Source organism: Rhodamnia argentea, chromosome 2, assembly GCF_020921035.1.
Source record: "Rhodamnia argentea isolate NSW1041297 chromosome 2, ASM2092103v1, whole genome shotgun sequence".
Classification (NCBI taxonomy): Eukaryota; Viridiplantae; Streptophyta; class Magnoliopsida; order Myrtales; family Myrtaceae; genus Rhodamnia; species Rhodamnia argentea.
The window spans coordinates 22,857,330-22,876,025 of NC_063151.1; the positions used below are offsets into that span (position 1 = coordinate 22,857,330).

Here is an 18,696-nt window from a genome sequence, read left to right on the forward strand (position 1 = left end):
AAACTTCATATGACTTCAGGTGGCCTCTGGTGCGAGCAGAGCGGCGGCGCGGGAGGCCCGTAGTACTGTGCCCGCCGCCGGCCCCATGCCCTTCCGCCCAAGTAACATATCAATGCCCCGACCACGAGGCACAACAGTATTAGTGGCAGCGACACCATCACCGTGTACCCCATTTTTCGCCCTGCCAATCTCTTCTATTGGTCTTCAGCTCCAACTGCAAGTTCCATACCAATAGATCAACAGGATAATGCTAACGAGTCATGATGGCCAAAATTCAGTATAAACTTTTGTACATTACCATTTAAACAACAATGGCTTATCATTTCTAATCATTCTAGCATCAAGTAACGCCAATTGAAAATGATAGACATATCAGCCACTCCTAGCTAATCATGGCTTAATTACCAATCAATAAATTTAGACAGCTGATGCTCATGATGAGAAAGGAAGTGGAGAAACTAAGCATACCTGAGTATGATGCCAAACCAAAAGCCAAGAGAGCAAGAACAACCGAAGACGAGAGAGAGAGATATAGAGAATGGATTGGAATTAAATACGATTTGCACATCGATGCGTGTACTCTTGACAGTGAGAAAGGTCCTCTTACCAAGTTTGGTGTCTTGCGGGTTTTTTGCCACATGTATCCATGGCATGCAACACCAGCAAGGCAGCAACTCCACTTTGAGTTGCAGTATCAATCTTTTTTTTTTTTTTTTGTTCGAAAGTACCAATCTAATTTAGATGACCATAATTAATGGTAGTTTTCAAATTAACATAAAAACCGGAGCTTTTGAGTACCCACGAACTCTAACCCACCTCAAAAATCAAAATGAAAAATGAAGCTAAAATTATTTTCGTCCATAGCGAAAAGCTAATCGGATATTAATCTATTTTTTTTTTTGTCGATAATGCATATATTTTTTTCGTTCATTTATTTGAGTGAGCAATACAAGCAATCGTTTTCAGGAAAATACTTTCAAAATCACTCATATTTTCACGAAACAAGCACACACTTAAGTACAATACCGATCCTAAATCGAGCTACGTTAATTCTTGTGGCTTGATTGTTGGAGGTGGATGATCCGAACCCTTAAGCTTCTTGGGGAGTCTTGATGCCAAATGGTCTTGTGAACCTAATCGATCTCCCAATTATTGTTGTTCAATACCATTACATCTTCATTTTACCTAAAGGTGTTAAACGGTTGGGTTCGGTCAGGTCGAAAATGATCCGACCCATATTAACCCATTCAACCCATTCTGACTCATTTTCATACAATACAAATCTAACGACCAATAGCCGATCTAATCCATATTACTTAAACACTTTTATATTTAATCAAATCATGAAATACTTGTTTCTTTGCAAAAGGACACTTTTAGTGCTAAAAGTTATGTATGGAGATCACTTTGGCACCAAAAGTTTCAATCGGAATACTTTAGTGTCAAAATTTTTGAAAAACAATTGTTTAGTGCCAAGGCCGATTTGTTCCATCGGAATTTGACGTGGCGTTATTTTATTATTATTTGAAGCCGACATGGTTCCGGTGAGGTCTTGTTAGCAATTAAAAAAGGTAAAAATTGAAAAAAAAATTACTAAAAATAAAAATAAAAATTTAATTAGTCTACAAAAATAAAAAAAAATTGAAAAAAATAAAAAAAATACAAAATTTTCAAAATAAATTGAAAAATTAGGTTGAAAATCAACAAAAATAAAAAATGTGAATGTTTGCAAAACAGGTGGCAAGGGCTTGCTCAACCCTCGTCGCCGCCACCCCACTGTCGTCGGCAAGGTGGGGAATGGCCGCCGAGGGTCGCTAAGCCCCGGCCAGGCGTCGCCGACCCTCGCCCGGATATGGCCGATGGCTTGCAAACCCTCCTCTGCTTGGCGACCCCCGCTTGCCATGCCCCACCACCGTCGGCCATTGCCGGCGATGGTGGGGGCCCTCGTCGCGTGGTTCTTTACCTAGAAATGTTTTTTTTTTAAGGTATTTTGTTAGATTTTTTAGCTAATTTTTAAATTTGAATTTGATTATTTTAATTTATTTTAAAGTACAGAAGTCCACGTGAAGTAATTTTTTTTAATGTCATTTTACATTAAAAATTAAATATTAATGACACGTGGTAGTTTCGATTGGAAAATTTCGTCGGAGGCACCAAAGTGATCCTTTTGTCTCGAACTTTGTACTAAAGTGATCCAATTAAAATTTTTTGCACTAAAATGATCTCTATACACAACTTTTGGCACTAAAAGTGTCCTTTTGCCCTTGCTTCTTATAATTTGTTTAAAGAATAATATTGCTAGAACACTTTTGTGCAATACAAATCTAGTGGAAAAGACTTTAAATTTTTAAACAAATATATTTTATATTTTCTGTTTTCTTTCCTCCGTTTCCTCTTAAAATCTGGCGACCGGCAACCGGCAGCGGCGATCGCGTTCCACCTCTTGAACAATTTTTACTCATAAAAAATAAAACTTAAAAATGTAAACTAATATACTTGAGGCCCATTTACAACTGGAGTTGTTGTCATTGCAGGATCCAACCCAACCGATGACTTAATGCATAAAAAATGGATTCAACCGTGCGACCTCTTTTTGACCCATATGATTCAATTTTATCATTTTGGATCCATTTTCATTCGGCCCTGTAACAACTTACAACTCATTTAGACAAAATATGAATCAGAAAATGGGCCATGGATCCAAATTGACGGCTCTACTTTTTCCTAACAAAGAAAGAAGGAAACATACCTCTTAATGTTAAAAGGCCATGTGCGAATATGTTTCCAGTTTGGCGAAGCAATTACATTGACTTCTTCTTCTCCTTGGGTTTTCTTGCTTCTCGGGCCAACGTATTCTATTTTTCTCAACGAAAGAGACGTGTGAAAGAGACAAACTCATACATTCCACATTACTCCACATCGTCAGCCTCTATATATATATATATATATATATATATAAGTGCACCAGAGCTGATTGATTTTTTTCCTCGTTTGAAAATGCCCACTTGATATTTATTTAATGAAGGAATTGTGGTCACGAACTCCCTCGTTGTGCCTCAAGAATTGAAACTTTCAACTGGTCAATTATCACCCGTCTTCATCCTGGTGGCCCAAGATTCGATTCTCGTAGCACATTGTCGATAAAAAGAGAAGTTGTTCAAGATAAACGCACGTCTCTTTAGGGTGTATGTATGTTGTTCCAGTTAAATATAAGTCATTCATGCAATTTGCAGACTTTGGAACCCGGGACTTCTTCTTTGAAATTATGTTAGAAAGTTTCGATGAACAAAGATAATATTCGTGTTTGTACAGAGAAAAAACTACCAAAGCTATTCTAGGCTATGCACTATCTTAGGCTAAAAATCGGGTTGATCCTCAAAATAAGAAAATCATACAATACAAATTAAGCAACTAATAACCAAAAAAAAAAAAAAAAAACCTACAATTTCTCCAATTAGGCTTAATTGACAACTCATGACAACACTTGCCCTCAAGTTAGTGCATAGATATCACCGTGCGCAACTTGTCAAATGAGTTGTAGAAGATCTTACCTTAGACGGCTTTCGTGAGTGTATTTGTCAATTAGTCTTCAAATTTAATATATGGGAATCGAATTATTTTGGCATCAAGGTTTCGGTTGACAAAATTTCGATCTACCTCAATGTGTTTAGTATGTATGCTGGATTGGATTATGAGAAATACTGATTGTCGCCTTATGGTCACAAGATAAGCTCATCTCGAAATTGGGTGCATAACTTATCTCAGTTAGTAATCTCTTAAGCCAAAGAAGTTCACAAGTCCTTCGGCCATCCTTTTGAACTCGGCCTCAGTACTAAATAATGCCACTACCTTATGCTTCTTGCTCCTCCATATGACAAGATTGCGCCCCCCCCCCCCAAAGGTGAAGTAGCCTGATGTAGACTTTCTATGAGCAACACTCCCTGCCCTGTCCACTTCTGTATAACCCTCAATACCAAGATAATTATTTTTTGAGAACTAAAGTCCTTTCCCTAGAGCAGACTTCAAGTAACGAAGAATTCGCACTATCACCTCCATATGATCTTCACTAAGTAAATGCATAAACAGACTGAATATGCTTATGGTATAAGCAATATCCAAATGAGTATGGGATAAATAGATTAACTTATCCACTAATCTTTAATGCCTATCTTTATTATTTGGCACCTAATCTGGATACTCTCCAAGCTTGTAATTCTGAACAATGGGAGTATGGCTTACAGTCTAGCAATCCCACTTCAGACAAAAAATCTAGCACATATTTTCTTTCAGAAAGAAATATACCATTTTTTTTATCTTGCTATTTTGAGTCATTTCCTGTGATAATCATCTCATCCACAGACATTATTAAAGCTGTTACCTTTCCCTGTTGTCATTTCAAGAATAGTAATCTAAGTTACTCAGGTGGAAACTATACTTCTTCCTAGCTAAGCTGAATCATCCAAACCATGCATAGGGCAAATGTTTTAGACCATACAATGAACATTGCAACTTACACAACCCCTGTTTTTGAGGAAACAATGTGCCATGGTGGAATATTCATATAAATCTCCTGCTCAAGGTCACCATGAAGAAAGGCATTCTTTACATCAAACTGGTGCAATGGCCATTCTAAATTTGCAACAAGAGACGACATGACCTGAACAATTTTTAGTTTCGCCACCAGTGAAAAGTCTCTTGATAATCAATGCCATATGTTTGTGTATATCCCTTTGCCACAAGTATCGCCTTGCATCTTTCTATAGATCCATCTGCCTCATGTTTAATGGAAAAAACCCATTTGCACCCAATCTGTCTTTTTTCTTTCTGGCAGTGTAACAATACTCCATGTTTTCTTCTTTTGTTGCCCATCCATTTCTTATTTTATAGATTGAATCCATTTCGGATCTGCTAAGGCTTCTTGTTGTCCATTGGGAACATGAACTGAAGACACATTGTGTAGAGATGCCTTGAGAGGTTATGATAATCTCCAAGTTGATACATGGTTTGCAATAGGATATTTTGATCTTCTTTCCTGAGAATTCAGTGAATACCGATTTGGGAGGTTTCCACGATTATGCTTGAAAGGTAAGTCATAACTGACAGTGGTATTCGAGTCCTCAAGAGAAGGTGTAGTAGGAGAGCTTACCTCAGGTGTTCTCAGGACGGGTCGTTGGGTGCTAAAGAGTGAGGGGGTTCAGCAATTTGTGTAGTATCATATCAATTCTTATTACTTTCCTGGCATCCTGCTTAGTCTCCTGCTCAATATCCGTCGTGTTCTCCTCACCAACCATTGCTTCATTTTTTCCGCTCACTAGATTGTCAGTTTGTCTAGTTTCGTTTGTACTAGAGTGTCTTCAGATACATCACAAAAAATCCGCACCAATCTTGCCTTTCAGCTAGTATCTCCCCCTAAAAGGAAGAATTAGATGCTGGTAGCAAGAAAAAACTTTCAGACTCCACAAAAGTCACGTCCATTATAACTTAGGCACGCTTGGTAGTAGGATTGTAACATCGATATCCTTTTTTTTTTTTTTTTTTGCCATACCAAAGAAAAACACAACAAACTATGTAAGGGTCAAGCTTAGAAGATTAATTGTTATGGAGATGAACCAAAGCAACACATCTTAAGAGGAATCGACAAAACAGAGGTAGAGAAACATGGTTGGAAAGAACTTGTAATGGAGCCTTGAATTTCAATACCTTTGAAGGCATACGGCTCAATAGATGTATTGCAGTGTCCATGACATTATCCCAGTATACGTTCGACGCGTGTGCACCAATCAATAATGCCCTAGCTATATATGTTTGTTTTTCCGTTCAGCAACTTCACTCTGTTGTGGTGTTTGCATACAAGAGGTTTCGTGAAGAAGACCATGATTCTGAAAGTAATTTTATGCAAGCTTATTGGAAAAGGTAGTGATTGGAGAAGGCAAACCAACAAAATTTCGGAAACAGTTGTAATTGGAGAAGGGCCCCAAACATCATAATGAATTAAGGCAAAGGAAATGTCACTTTTATGCAAGCTTATTGGGAAAGGTACACGATAACTTTTAGCTAAAATGAAAGTTTTACGTTTAAAAGCCGAGTCATGTAAGTTTGAAAATAAATCAAGAAGTAGGTTCATGTAATTGAATGACCGATGTCCCAAACAAAGATGCCATAGTCAAATATGTCTTTCCTTGATACCAATCGAGTGTTGCACGTTATTTGTTTTACCAGGACTAAAATCATTCATATAGTACAATCCACCTAATTAGTACCATGCCTAATGATCTCCTTTATGGGAATATCCTAAAACAGACAAAAAGTAGGATAGATTAGAGCAACACAGTTTAGCTCTTCAATGACTTGGCCTACATACATCAACTCATTTGAGAGAGATGGACCAGCAAAGTATTAGATAAAGAAAAAGATGGTGAGAGAGCAACGGTCCCAACTCTGGTAACAGAGTTTATGACCCCATTAGCATTAGCGACAATACTTAGTCTTGGTTGGGTAATCTTGGCAAATTCATTTGAAAATGAAAGTCATGTGGTCAGTTGCCCCCGATTTAACAATTCAACCACTGTAATTATCCTCATTAAAACTAAGCAATGCATAGCCACGATTACCTTGATTATTGAGAGTAGTGGGATCACTTGAATGTCCCACTTGCGGAATCAAAGATAAGTGAGGTTCTGCATTTACCAAAGAAACTCGTCTCATCCCGCTTTTAGCACCAGATCCATGTTATTTTCGTGTCTTGAGTTTTTTCCACCGTTCTAGATACCCATGTAACTTAAAGCAAGCTTCACGAGTATGCTTCATTTTCTCACAGTTTGTACAGCCTCCTTCTAATTGTGCCTTGACTTTTGAGGTTGTATTAATCTTTCCACCTCCCGTGGAGGAAGAATCGTTTTTGTACATCTAGAGCATCAGTGGTTGATGAGGTTTCGTCTTGACTCATTTAGAGGCCATGGCAGCAGTATGTGCACGTTCCGTATTTGACACCATAACTGCTTGTCTTACATCCTTCTTTCGGACATGAGCATAGGCTTGTTCAATTGTACGGAATAGTCAAATCTGAAGCACAATAGCCCGTATTTTATCCGGACGATCATCGAACCCATCAAGAAAAATATAGACTCTACCTTCCAGTAGAACCGAGTTATACCTTTCTATGTCAGTGGGACACTCCACCGGAGAAGTGGAACTGAAGTTAATTTCTCTCCATTAGCCTTGAATACCATTACAATATGTGTCAATGGGCCCTCTAGCTTGTCTCATTTTAATCACACGTCTTTTCAAATCATTAGAGGTGTCAGTTCGATAACAAAAAAGCTAGTAGTAGAAAAATCCCATACCATTTTTGTGGTTGGAAAACGAATCAAATTCCACCGAATTAATCAACCATTCCTTCCAATTGCATTTTCAGTTCTCCATTTTCTGAAGGTTGGATTTTTTGGTAGAGGCTGTGGAAAGCCCCCATTGAAATACTCCAATTTGTCTTTGCACGAGATATACATCTCAACAACTTGGGATCATATAGCATAGTTGGTGCCGTCCAATTTAAAGCCAATCTGTGCAGCGAAAGAGTCATTGTTTGATGCCTGAGTTTGAGTCTGATTCTGGGTCAAGACCTGTGCCATTCGGGTCGTCAAGCCGTCAAGCACGGTGGTTGCAGAAAACCTCTCGGCGTGTTGCTAGTGCACCACCAAATCAGTTGTTTGTGCCATAGTTTCTATTTCTGATCATGCCTGATTCCTCCCTGTTCACTTTTTGGGTTGAGGTCTGATTATAACAGCAAACCCTAGGATCTCTGCTTTGATACCACCATGAATAGAGATATTTTTCTCTCCTCGTTATCTTTTATGAGTGAATACAAAGATATATACATACACATAGAGAAGAAACTACCAAAGCTATTTTACGCTATGCAATATCTTAAGCTAAGAATCTGGTTGATCCACAAAATAAGGGCATTATAAAAATAAATGAAGCAACTAATCAGCTCTACGATTTCTTCAATTAGCCTTAATTGACAACTCATGCCAACAAGTTCAACCAAAAAGTTTGCATCATTATATGAAGAGAGACTGTTATCTACACAAGGCACGTTATAATCACACCAAGCGACGTGCTATTTCACTTCACAATCCTGACAAATTACTTATATCTCGTGTCACAACCTAACTTTGAGGAAATTTAATAGGCAAAATAACGCTAATTTAGTCCACGACATCACTAAGCCTAACATGAAAACTGAAATTATATAATCATACACGGAAAGAAGCCCAACTCATATTCACACACCCTGCTCAATTCATTGCATGTGTCTCTATATGTAGGTTTGAATATTCAATTTCAAACAAGGATTGAAGCTCTTAAAACCATCTTAACAGACAAAAACGATGCATCCAACACAACCATAGGCCAGTCCTTACCCGAATCCTGTACCTAGAACGATTAAAGAACTCGTGCTTGTTTGTTTCCTTCTTGAAGACTTGTTCGTTGAAAGCACGACGTGTAAACTACTCAACTATGCACGACATTGTCGAGCAGATATATGCATACACACACGACATTGTCAGACCACCATTTAAATTAGGATTTTAAAAAAAAAAAAATGATATAGACAATGACGTTTCACTGTCGCATCCCTCTTTGTCGTCGAGCATATTTCTTGTCCATTCATGCGACATTTTTCCCTGTAAACGTCAGTCGTCTGATTAGGGTTTTGCGTCCTGTCCTTACGCAAGAAACCCTAACCCCACTTGACCTTTGCCCTTTCTCTTTATAATGAAAATATAACATTATCCTCATCAATAATTGACCTACCAAAACTGACCACCGAGCGTCCAGATATTTACTTTCATTTGTTAGTTTATTGCTCATCAAGAAAGTTCTGAAAAGTCCATTTCTGAGGTCAAACCCGCTGTTCGTATAGCAAGACTTGTGATACATAATGGAAATTGACCAATTCCTTTCGAAAGATAATTTAGAGAAGCGCCATTGGGCTCCACCAAAAAAAAAAAAAAAAAAAAAAAAAAAACCAAGGTGATATATAAAAAGACCATGAAGAAAGCACAGGTTTTTTTTTTTGTTGTTGCTAAAAGCACAGTTATTCACACACCACAAAATAGTTAATAAACATGTAAATTAACACTTTATCACATAATTAGGACAAAGAGGTTTCATTTGTTTCACCTTATTTTGGAAAATTACCAAAAAAGTTCTAAATTTATTACATTTCTGTCAATTTAGTTATAAACCTTTTCATATTTTGCCAATTGAATTCGTCCATTCAATTTTGGCAGGAAATCACTAACGTGAACACCACCATCCTACGTGGCACGAGCGGCCCTCACGTGAATTTTTTGAGTTTTTATTTAATTGCTTTATGATTTTTTCTTTTATTTTATGTCTTTTCTTTTTTCCTTTACCTTTGGCCCCATCCACCGAGTGAGGCTCACCCTTGCCGGAGGACGGTGAGGGTCGGCCTCCCCATCTTCGAGCAACGCTTGACAAGGTTGCCCCTCGCACGGCGGCGAGGTCGACCCTTACTAACCTCGGGTGACATCTCCTCTGCGAGGGTTAACCTCACTTGTTGGGCGAGGTCACCCCTAGCCATGGATCGGCGAGGTCGGCTCTCGCTTGTGGCTGGTCGTCGGCCATAAAGGAGGTTTGGTGACTGGTGGAGAAAGAAGAAAAAAAAAAGAAAATAATATAACAGTATTTAAAAAATACAAAAAAAAAAATTCACGTCAATGTGAGCTATGCTACGTAAGACCGCCAATGTCCACATTAGCGATTTTTGGTTAAAATTTACTGGATGGACTCAATTGACAGAACTTAAAAATGTTTAGGATTGAGTTGGTATAAGTACAATAAATTTATGACTTTTTTGATAATTTTTGCATTTATTTTAAGTGAGATTTGTGGTGTTCGAAGTCGGATAAAAATGCAACTTCAAATGAATAACTACGTCCTTCCTATCAAATAAAACAAAAGCTCTTCGTGCACGTTAAACGTGCTATAAAATAAGCTTATCTTTTCTTGCTCCTGTTTTTTCAACATTGGGTTGTTTACGTAATTATCACTCTAACCGATGTCCTCCAAAAATCGGGGATCATAGGCAATGTCAAAGAAAGAGTTGCGGTACTTTCATTCTCATTTTGACTACGGCAATCCTTTGTTTTTAATCAACAGATCGAAATCCCTTTTTCTTTCTTTAATTTATTGTTTCTTGTTTTTATCAACTTAACCAATATAAATGCCTTTAATTCTATTTTCTTTATTAAATCATCAATTGCACAATATTAAATGTCAAATTACATGCCATAAAATATTATCGTATCATGCATCATGTTATCGCTTTGTCTTGTCATTATTTTTAATTTGTGCTCTCATTTTTTAATTACAAAAGTTATATAAAAGGTTAGAAATTTGTAATTATAACGGTTTATGAACACACAATTAGTTGCTTATTTTTTATGACACAGTTTGAGGTAAACTTTATATCAAAGTTGAAAATTAAACTTCAATCTAATTATTTAGCAAATTTTGACATTGTGGTTGATTTTTTGAAGATAATTTGCAGGTTTCTAAAGTTAAACATTGCTGATTTGTGCTTCTTCTTTTTTTGGCTTTTCACATTTTAATATGACTTGCAAGATGAGATTGAAAATTTATTTACACAATTTGCACTTTCAAACTTGCGTCGCCTTCATTTTTTTTTTTATAGGGGAAAATTTTAAGTAATTTTAAAGTTTTGATCTACTTGCTATGAGATTGAATTAACCATCGATATTAATTACTTTCTTAATAGTAGAATTTTTTTTGAAAATAATAGTAGAAATTGAATAGCAAGAAGTTTCATGTTATTTCATTTATGTATTTATCTTTATCCTTTGTTAATATTTAGATACAATTTTAAAAATATATTTGACATATGATCATGCTTTTAACAAATTAACCTTTTTCATGCTTTTAACAATTTTTCTTTTCAATCTTTTTGTCAAGATCGGCTAAATAATTAGATTGGATTTTAATTTCAACTTTGAAACATGGTTTTACTCACACTATTTGGGGAAAAAAGTGAATTAATTGTGCATGCATAAGCTATCATAAATAGACATTTCTTGTGAATAAAAAATATGAGATCATAAATTAAAATAGGCAACATTTTCTAAGCAAAATGTTAATAAGACACGGTAAATTGATATATCGATGGATGCAATGGACCATTTGTATTGTAAAATTAATGAGAGCGATGACAGAAATAAAAGGCCGTTTGTGTATTAGCCTGATAAAAAAAAGAAACGGTAAATTGAAGAGAGAGATGATGGCATTTCGATAAGTTAACCGAAAAGAAAAAAGAATAATTTAACCAAAATATGGATGAAAATAGCATCGTTCTAATACTCGGTGGTCGCCGGTCCTCGTTCTTGAGCTGAGAAAAAGGAAATAAAAGAGAAAAGATATCACCTTTGCGAAAATGCCATTCCATGATCCTCTAAGGAGGCGTTTGCATTGACATTTTCTTCCCCATAAATTCCATTATGACCAAACCACCTCATGCCCTGTCCTTCTAGAAGGAGACAACGAGAGCGTTGCGCGCCAACGAAGACCGAGCCCTCCCCACGTTTCACGACCCATTCACATCCCTCCACGTGGTCGGAAGTCAACGCGCCCACTCACGTGCCTCTTGTCCGAACGGGAAGGGACTTCCTCACGTGCGCGGCACCAAGCGGCAAGCGCCACCCTCCCGTCACGCGTCCCAGCAGCACAGCCCCGTCACGCTTGTACCGCAGTTGACAAAAACGACCGAACAGACATCCCCACCCCCGCCCCGCGAAAAGGATTCGGTGTTGCGGAGTGCAGCAATACGCGGGACAGACATGCCGTGGCGCAAACCGAGTATGTGTTGCTGATGGACGGTCCAGAATGTGACGTGGGAAATCAACGGTTGAGATCCAAACGTGTCGACTGCGTGTGTGGAGGCGTGTTGAAGGGTAAAAAGGTGATCTTATGAGTATTTTATGGCAGGAAGTTGATTAATTACTTAATCTTTCTAATTATGGTGAATCTGTCTATATCTGACGGAGACCTCTCTCTTTCCGAACAACCATAATACGCGGTCCAAATTGCTCCCCCAATAAATCCTCTTCCTCCAATTAGGGTTTCATCGTTCATTTCATTCCCCTCCCACAGCCCCCCACCTCCCGTCTCTGTCTGTGCTATATGAACTGCAATTGCGAAAACAAGCCTTGAAATTCAAATGGGCTGTTGCTAAGATTTCCATTCAAGCTCTTCGCAGTCGAGAAATTCGATAAATTTGTGAACTTTGCCGTTTTCCACACCTGGGTTTGCGTTTTTTGGCCTCGTATAATCAAGAAAATGCCTGCAACGGAGCATCAGGGCTCTTACATTGGCCGGTCGATCCTGAGCCTGAGGCGCGACCAGGCCGTCCATTCCGTGGAATCGAGCCACGAAGCGACGAGCGCCGAGCTGGAGCTCGAGGCCTTCCAGAAGCAGGTCACCGATCGGTTTCTTGATCTGTCGTCGGCCGGCCCGGACGAGTTGCTCTCGCTCCCGTGGATTCGGAAGCTCCTCGACGCGTTCCTCTGTTGCCAGGAGGAGTTCAGGGTGATTTTGTTCAATCACAAGTCCCAATTGTCGAAAACACCCATGGATAGGTCGATTGCGGATTTTCATGAGAGGAGCATTAAAGCCCTGGATGTCTGTAATGCGATCCGGGACGGGATTGAGCAGATTAGGCAGTGGCAGAAGCTCCTGGAGATTGTCCTGTGCGCGCTGGACAACCAGAAGAGCTTGAGTGAGGGCCAATTCCGTCGCGCCAAGAAGGCCCTGATTGATTTGGCCATTGGGATGCTCGATGAGAAGGATTCTGGTGGCTCAGGGGTGGCTGCGCACAGGAACCGGTCCTTCAGCCGCAACAATTTGACCCGTGACCACCGCTCGTTGGGCCATTTCAGGTCACTCTCCTGGAGCATCTCGAGGTCATGGTCCGCTGCGAAGCAGCTTCAATCAATCGGAAATAACTTGTATGCCCCGAGGGGGAATGAGGTTGTGGCGACCAATGGCCTTGCTGTGCCGGTTTTCACAATGAACTCAGTGCTTCTTTTCGTGACATGGGCCCTTGTGGCGGCCATCCCATGCCAGGACCGTGGAATGCAAGTGCATTTTTCCATCCCCAGGCAGTTCGCCTGGGCCGCGCCAGTCCTCTCACTCCACGAGAGGATTGTGGAGGAGTCGAAGAAGAGGGAGAGGAGGAATGCATGTGGATTGTTGCGGGAGATCCATCAAATCGAGAGGTGTGCAAGGACAATGAGCGAATTGGTGGAATCGGCTCAATTCCCGCTGTCCACCGAGAAGGAAGAGGAGGTGAGGCAGAGAGTGGAGGACATGGCGGATGTGTTTGGGGCCGTGAAGGATGGGTTGGATCCATTGGAGAAGCAAGTGAGGGAGGTCTTCCATCGGATTGTGCGGAGCCGCACCGAGGGACTCGATTTCATCGGGAGGGCGAACCATTCTGAGTAGAGGAATCTCGACGATCGGCGCCGGAAGAAGAGTACTCTTGTAAAGAATTATATATGAATGTAGCATAGGGGAGGAACCTCACTGGGTTCTGTGCTTCTATTACTGTCTTGTTCATGATCTGATAATGTTTTGGAGCATAGTATATTGCTTGTCTTACCTATGTTTTGGGTAAATTTTGGTGTTTGAGCATTTGGAGAATCAGGGGTTCTTGCTCTTTGCTCTTTCCTTTTGTCCTTCTGTTAATACATTGCACATACCGGTTTTCTCCTTTTGGGTCATACATCACACATGGTGGGTTAACTGGGTTGGAATATGCACCATCTGTGTTGCTTTTTCATTAGGCTTTCTCAATCCAATTTTGGTCCAGGTGCAGTTGTAAGATTGGAATCCGTAGTCCCAGATGACTGTTTTCTGTCCCTCTGGATCTTTTCGACATCGTCGCAGAAAGTTTTGATTGCCTGATAACATGGAGACTGGAAAGAGCTGAAGCTTTTTTTAAAATGCCAATACCAGATTGTTCTGCCAATTTTTGACCTTGACCAACATGTGATCTTCCATGTTAGGAACAGGGCCATTCAGGTTCTGATGCTCCTCAATTACTTTGATTGGCTATGTGCAATTGCAATTTTTTTTTATAGTCAAATGGCATTGAACTTGGGGTGGAACGTGACTTCCATTACAACCTTGGACAGCTCAGTGAATTGCTGTGTTGTAGTCTCGAGGAACGGCCGGTCAAAATTACAGCTTTGGGAGCTGGTGATTGGACTCTCTGACCTCAGGAAAAGGACAAATGTTCCTGTGTTTGACTTTTGACCGGTTCTTTGGGTATGAGCTCTGAAGAAGGTGTCTGTCCCAGAACGTCGCGGTAGGACGTTCGAATTGGAAGCAGGACAGCGCGAATGCGGCCAATAAAGAAAGAAACATGGGTCTGCAATCTGAATGATTATTTTATAGGATTAATACTATAAATTTTTTTAAATTATTATACTTATGATAGATTTACCATAAATTATTTTTATAATCACAAAAAATCTTAAATTGATATTTTTGTAATAAATTAGCTCAAAACCACCAAAAATCATAAATTGATAAATCTGTGACAAATTTACATTAAACTAAGTTTTTTGACCATGAAAAATCCTAAATTAATACACTTGTAACAAATTTACTCTTCGTTAAATTAAGTTGATACCATGAAACCCCAAATTGATACATCTATGATAAACAGAGCGTAAAAACCTCAAACCGGTACACCTATAAATTGCCATGGATTATCCAACTCAACAATTTGGCAGTTAGATTTAACGAAAACTAACATAAAGTAAATTTATCACATGTGTACTAGTTTGGGGTAAATTTGTCATAAGTTGACCATTTTGGGGGTTTTTTGTGATCAAAAAATAATTTTGGGCAAATTTGTCACATGTGTATTAGTTTAAGGTTTTCCGTGGTATTAACCTTATTTTATGTGTTTGTGGATGTCATGATCTACTTTTTTGATCTTGAATCTCTCAAGTAGTCTAGATCACACTTCAAATTGAAAAAAAAATTAAAAAGTCAAATTTTGCAAAATTATGGAAGAATTATATGTGAATCTACTTGTCATTATTTAGGTGTTGTGAAATCTCGAATTAAAAAAATTTAAATGAGCAAGCAACGAGATTAAGCAACAAAAAAAAAAAAAAGTTAATCAATCTAAATGGGCTAACGGAGGATTTTTTTTTTTTTTCCCTCTTTGGAGGAGCCTCAATTCGTGTCGGTGTGAAGAACGATTCATTTTAATGATCGTGTTAGAAATCTCATTCTAGATAAGATCGATCTGTTATATGGGAATACTTCCGATCTTAAAATGACTGAGCTAATAATCGGTGGCCCAAACATGATTTGCATGACTTGTTCAATCGAATAGTTCTAATTAGGTCGGTTTAACCCGAACATGACACGAACAACAACCCCGAACTACTCTGTTAGGTATGATTTATCTTTCGTGGCTGTTATTCATGAAAATGACGTGCTTGATGTGATTATTTGCACAAAAACAAATAATGTTAAGAGTAGGACTAGCAAAATTTCGAACTCAATTCCTTCATTGCTAGATTAATAAAGAAAATTTAAAATCCTTTTTAATTACTCTGCAAATGTTTATAGTGACTGTTAATTTGTCAATTAACATGTATATAATATATATATATATATATTTGTCGTCATAAGTAATTCAAGAAAAAAAACATATCCAACTAGATATGGAATCGACCATAATCATCCATCTGTAGAATTAATTGCCGAAGGGCCTTCCATTTCTCAGAGTCTTGACCGCAAGTAAAGGAGTTGGTGTGCTAAAGTCGTCTCTAACTTTCAATTCCAAAAGCTACCTTTTGTCCTCAGGACAAGGAGCTACGAAATCACGAAACGACCAGCCGAAACGAGCATGACATTCACACAATCAGGACTCTAATCAAGGTGAATCAAGCTAAAGGATGGGCAAAACTATTCAGACCCTAACAACCATATCCGTCATGAATTGGACGTTATTCAATCACCGTTAGAAGTTCTTGCAAGCATCGGTTGACATTGACCTCATAATAATTTTAGCTTCGATAAGGACATGTGATTAAAATGTTCACAAATTATATAAGGCAGTGCCAGATATAGTTATTCAATCATATGGCGGTGGTCTTAGCACTTTTCGGGTACGGCAATAACGTGATTGAAAGGTCGGTGTAAGCCGATATTTGAAGAATAACCTGTGATGAATGGGCCAGTTAGAATGCACACTATAAATAGGTTGTGTAAGAGAACGAAAATGGGGAGCTACACCTTGATCTGGACTCTTCTCGACTTTGCCCTTATCGAAACGGTTCGAAGACGATGGTTGCCCGAACCAAGTATGCGATTCCGATTCTAATAACCAAGCATCGATTAGATGGGTACTTGAAAGTTCACATTTTCGGGTCAGAGTGGGTTGGAAATGGCAAATTGCGTCTCGATAAGCTGTCTCCGTTCGTAGTAGGGCCAGAGAATGGATGGGGCTGGGGTTGGCGACGCTTCAAATCAATGCCAGAAAGGAAACGATTAAATGCAGAAATGGGCCAAATGGCCTTCTTCCTTTCTCGACCGCGAACGAGGAGACGTACCAACCGTGCCGATTTGGACCTCCCCTGAGGATATTGGGGTTGTTATAGCTGTCCGATGGCAACATAACACCTAAAAAGCTGATTTTTGTCTTCTTCATCTTATCCAATGTGAAGTCTCTCAGGTCGATTTCAATCCCACTTGGATGAATGCCGTCCGAAAGCTGAAGTGGTTCGAGCATCATGCACCCCTCAAATTGGACTCCCACAAGTATAGCCCCCCCCACCAACATGATTGCAATAGTCCGCAATGCCATGTGGGGAGATCTACTGTACTAGGGTCTAAGAGCAAGAAACGTCTCGAGAGCACTTGTTAAATGCTCTTATATTGATTGTGCATATCGTGAGAACAGTTAGCACATTGATAGTTGCTACATCCCTTTATTTGGCAAACGTAATCTTTTTGTTATTGTCGTTGTAATAATTTTGACATAAACGTCAAAACCTGGAATTCTTAAGCTCGCCGAAATAACGAGGAAACTACAGAGTGGCCCAAAATTGATTCATGGAGAATTTTCTAAGTATTTTCCACTTGACCGATCGGCAAATGTTACGAGTTTCTTCATTGCTCTAAAGAAAAGAAAGTTTTTTTTTTTTGGCAAAGTTTGGTACGAATAGAAATATGTAACTCCGAAAGCACATAAAACTCGGGAAAATTATCCAGAAATTCCTAAGCCTATTGTACTTTTGTCAATTCAGTCATAAACATTTTTAATTTCGACAATTAAGTCCTTGACCTTTTAATATTTCGTCAATTAAGTCCATTCGGCCAATTTTGACTAAAATTTCTAATGTAAAAGTTGGTCATCCTACGTGATACAACCGGTGCTGACGTGGAGAATTTGTAATAATATTTTAATTTCTTTTTGAATTTATATAAGTTAATTTTAGTATTTTCTTTTTTCTTCTTTGTTTTGTTTATTAATGATGGCCGGCGAGGGTCGCCGGCAATAGTTAGAAAAAGAAAGAAAAATGAAAGCGAAAATTCAAAAAAACAATGACAAATTTGGAAAAATGTGAACATATTACTAACGATTACCCAAGCCAGCGGTTTCCAGTCAAAGTTGGACAGATGGACTCAATTGACAAAATGTGAAAATGTTTAGAGTTCAATTGGAAAAATAAAATAATTTGTGATTGAATTAACAAAAATGCAATAGGCTTAAGACTTTTTAGACAATTTTTCGCAGATAAACTCAATCTGAATCATCTCCTATGACTTGGGTTGTGAGGTTTCTTAAGTTGCAGTGCACAGGAACAAGGCGGGGAGCAACTTGTCCACGTTTTGGCCCAACACTTTCAGCCTTTTTGGGAATTGAATCCATTGTCATGGACACAATCAATAGCTGCAACAGAGACCCTTTGCATTTTCCATCGCCAGAAAGTCAAGTACTCCAGCTTTCTTTGACGTTGATAATTCAACGAGTTTTATGTGGGGGTAGAGACCAACGGAAACACGATCTTATATGATGTGAAAACCAGAAAGTTTTCGGAGATTTACGACTCTGACATATAACCCTGATGATGGTTTACCGGAAAACGGATGCTAGCCGACGCATTTTGGCTGTTCTTTTCTCAAACTTGAGTTTCAAAAGCACACTGATGAAATTGGAGTTATATCGTCAACGTTGCAGATTACGTAGGCAAGCACGAGATGAAGTGACCGGAATCGGCACACCTAGATCGTGCACTAATCACTGATGACCGGGTTTTTCAAATTTCCCGGAACTCAAATGTTGAGTTCATTTCACTAGGCTTTGCTACTGTACTTACAAGAGATTCTGTTCCATCTTCATGTAAGTTTTCTCGACTTAGAATGCCGACTAGGTTAATGCAGGCTCAGAGCTCCTTCGTTGTGTAGATTCTACGAGACACAACGAATAAAGAACAACTTTAAATTTGCTATCAACCATCGAAACTTGCTGTTGCGGGTTCGAACATATTTAACCGTGGACTTTCCATTCAAAGCGAATGTAATCGGAGCAGTTCTCGTCCGTCTGGTTGTCAGATAAATCGCTCTAAC

General features: G+C 38.9%; 1 protein-coding gene across 1 annotated transcript; it reads left to right on the top strand.

Annotated features, from left to right (window-relative positions):
* Positions 1 to 12,109: 12,109 nt before the first annotated feature.
* Positions 12,110 to 13,715, top strand: LOC115750688 (protein ROH1-like). Its single transcript, XM_030688203.2, has one exon. The coding sequence runs from the start codon at positions 12,379 to 12,381 to the stop codon at positions 13,540 to 13,542; it is 1,164 nt and encodes a 387-aa protein (XP_030544063.1). The 5' UTR covers positions 12,110 to 12,378; the 3' UTR covers positions 13,543 to 13,715.
* The last annotated feature ends 4,981 nt before the right edge of the window (positions 13,716 to 18,696 follow it).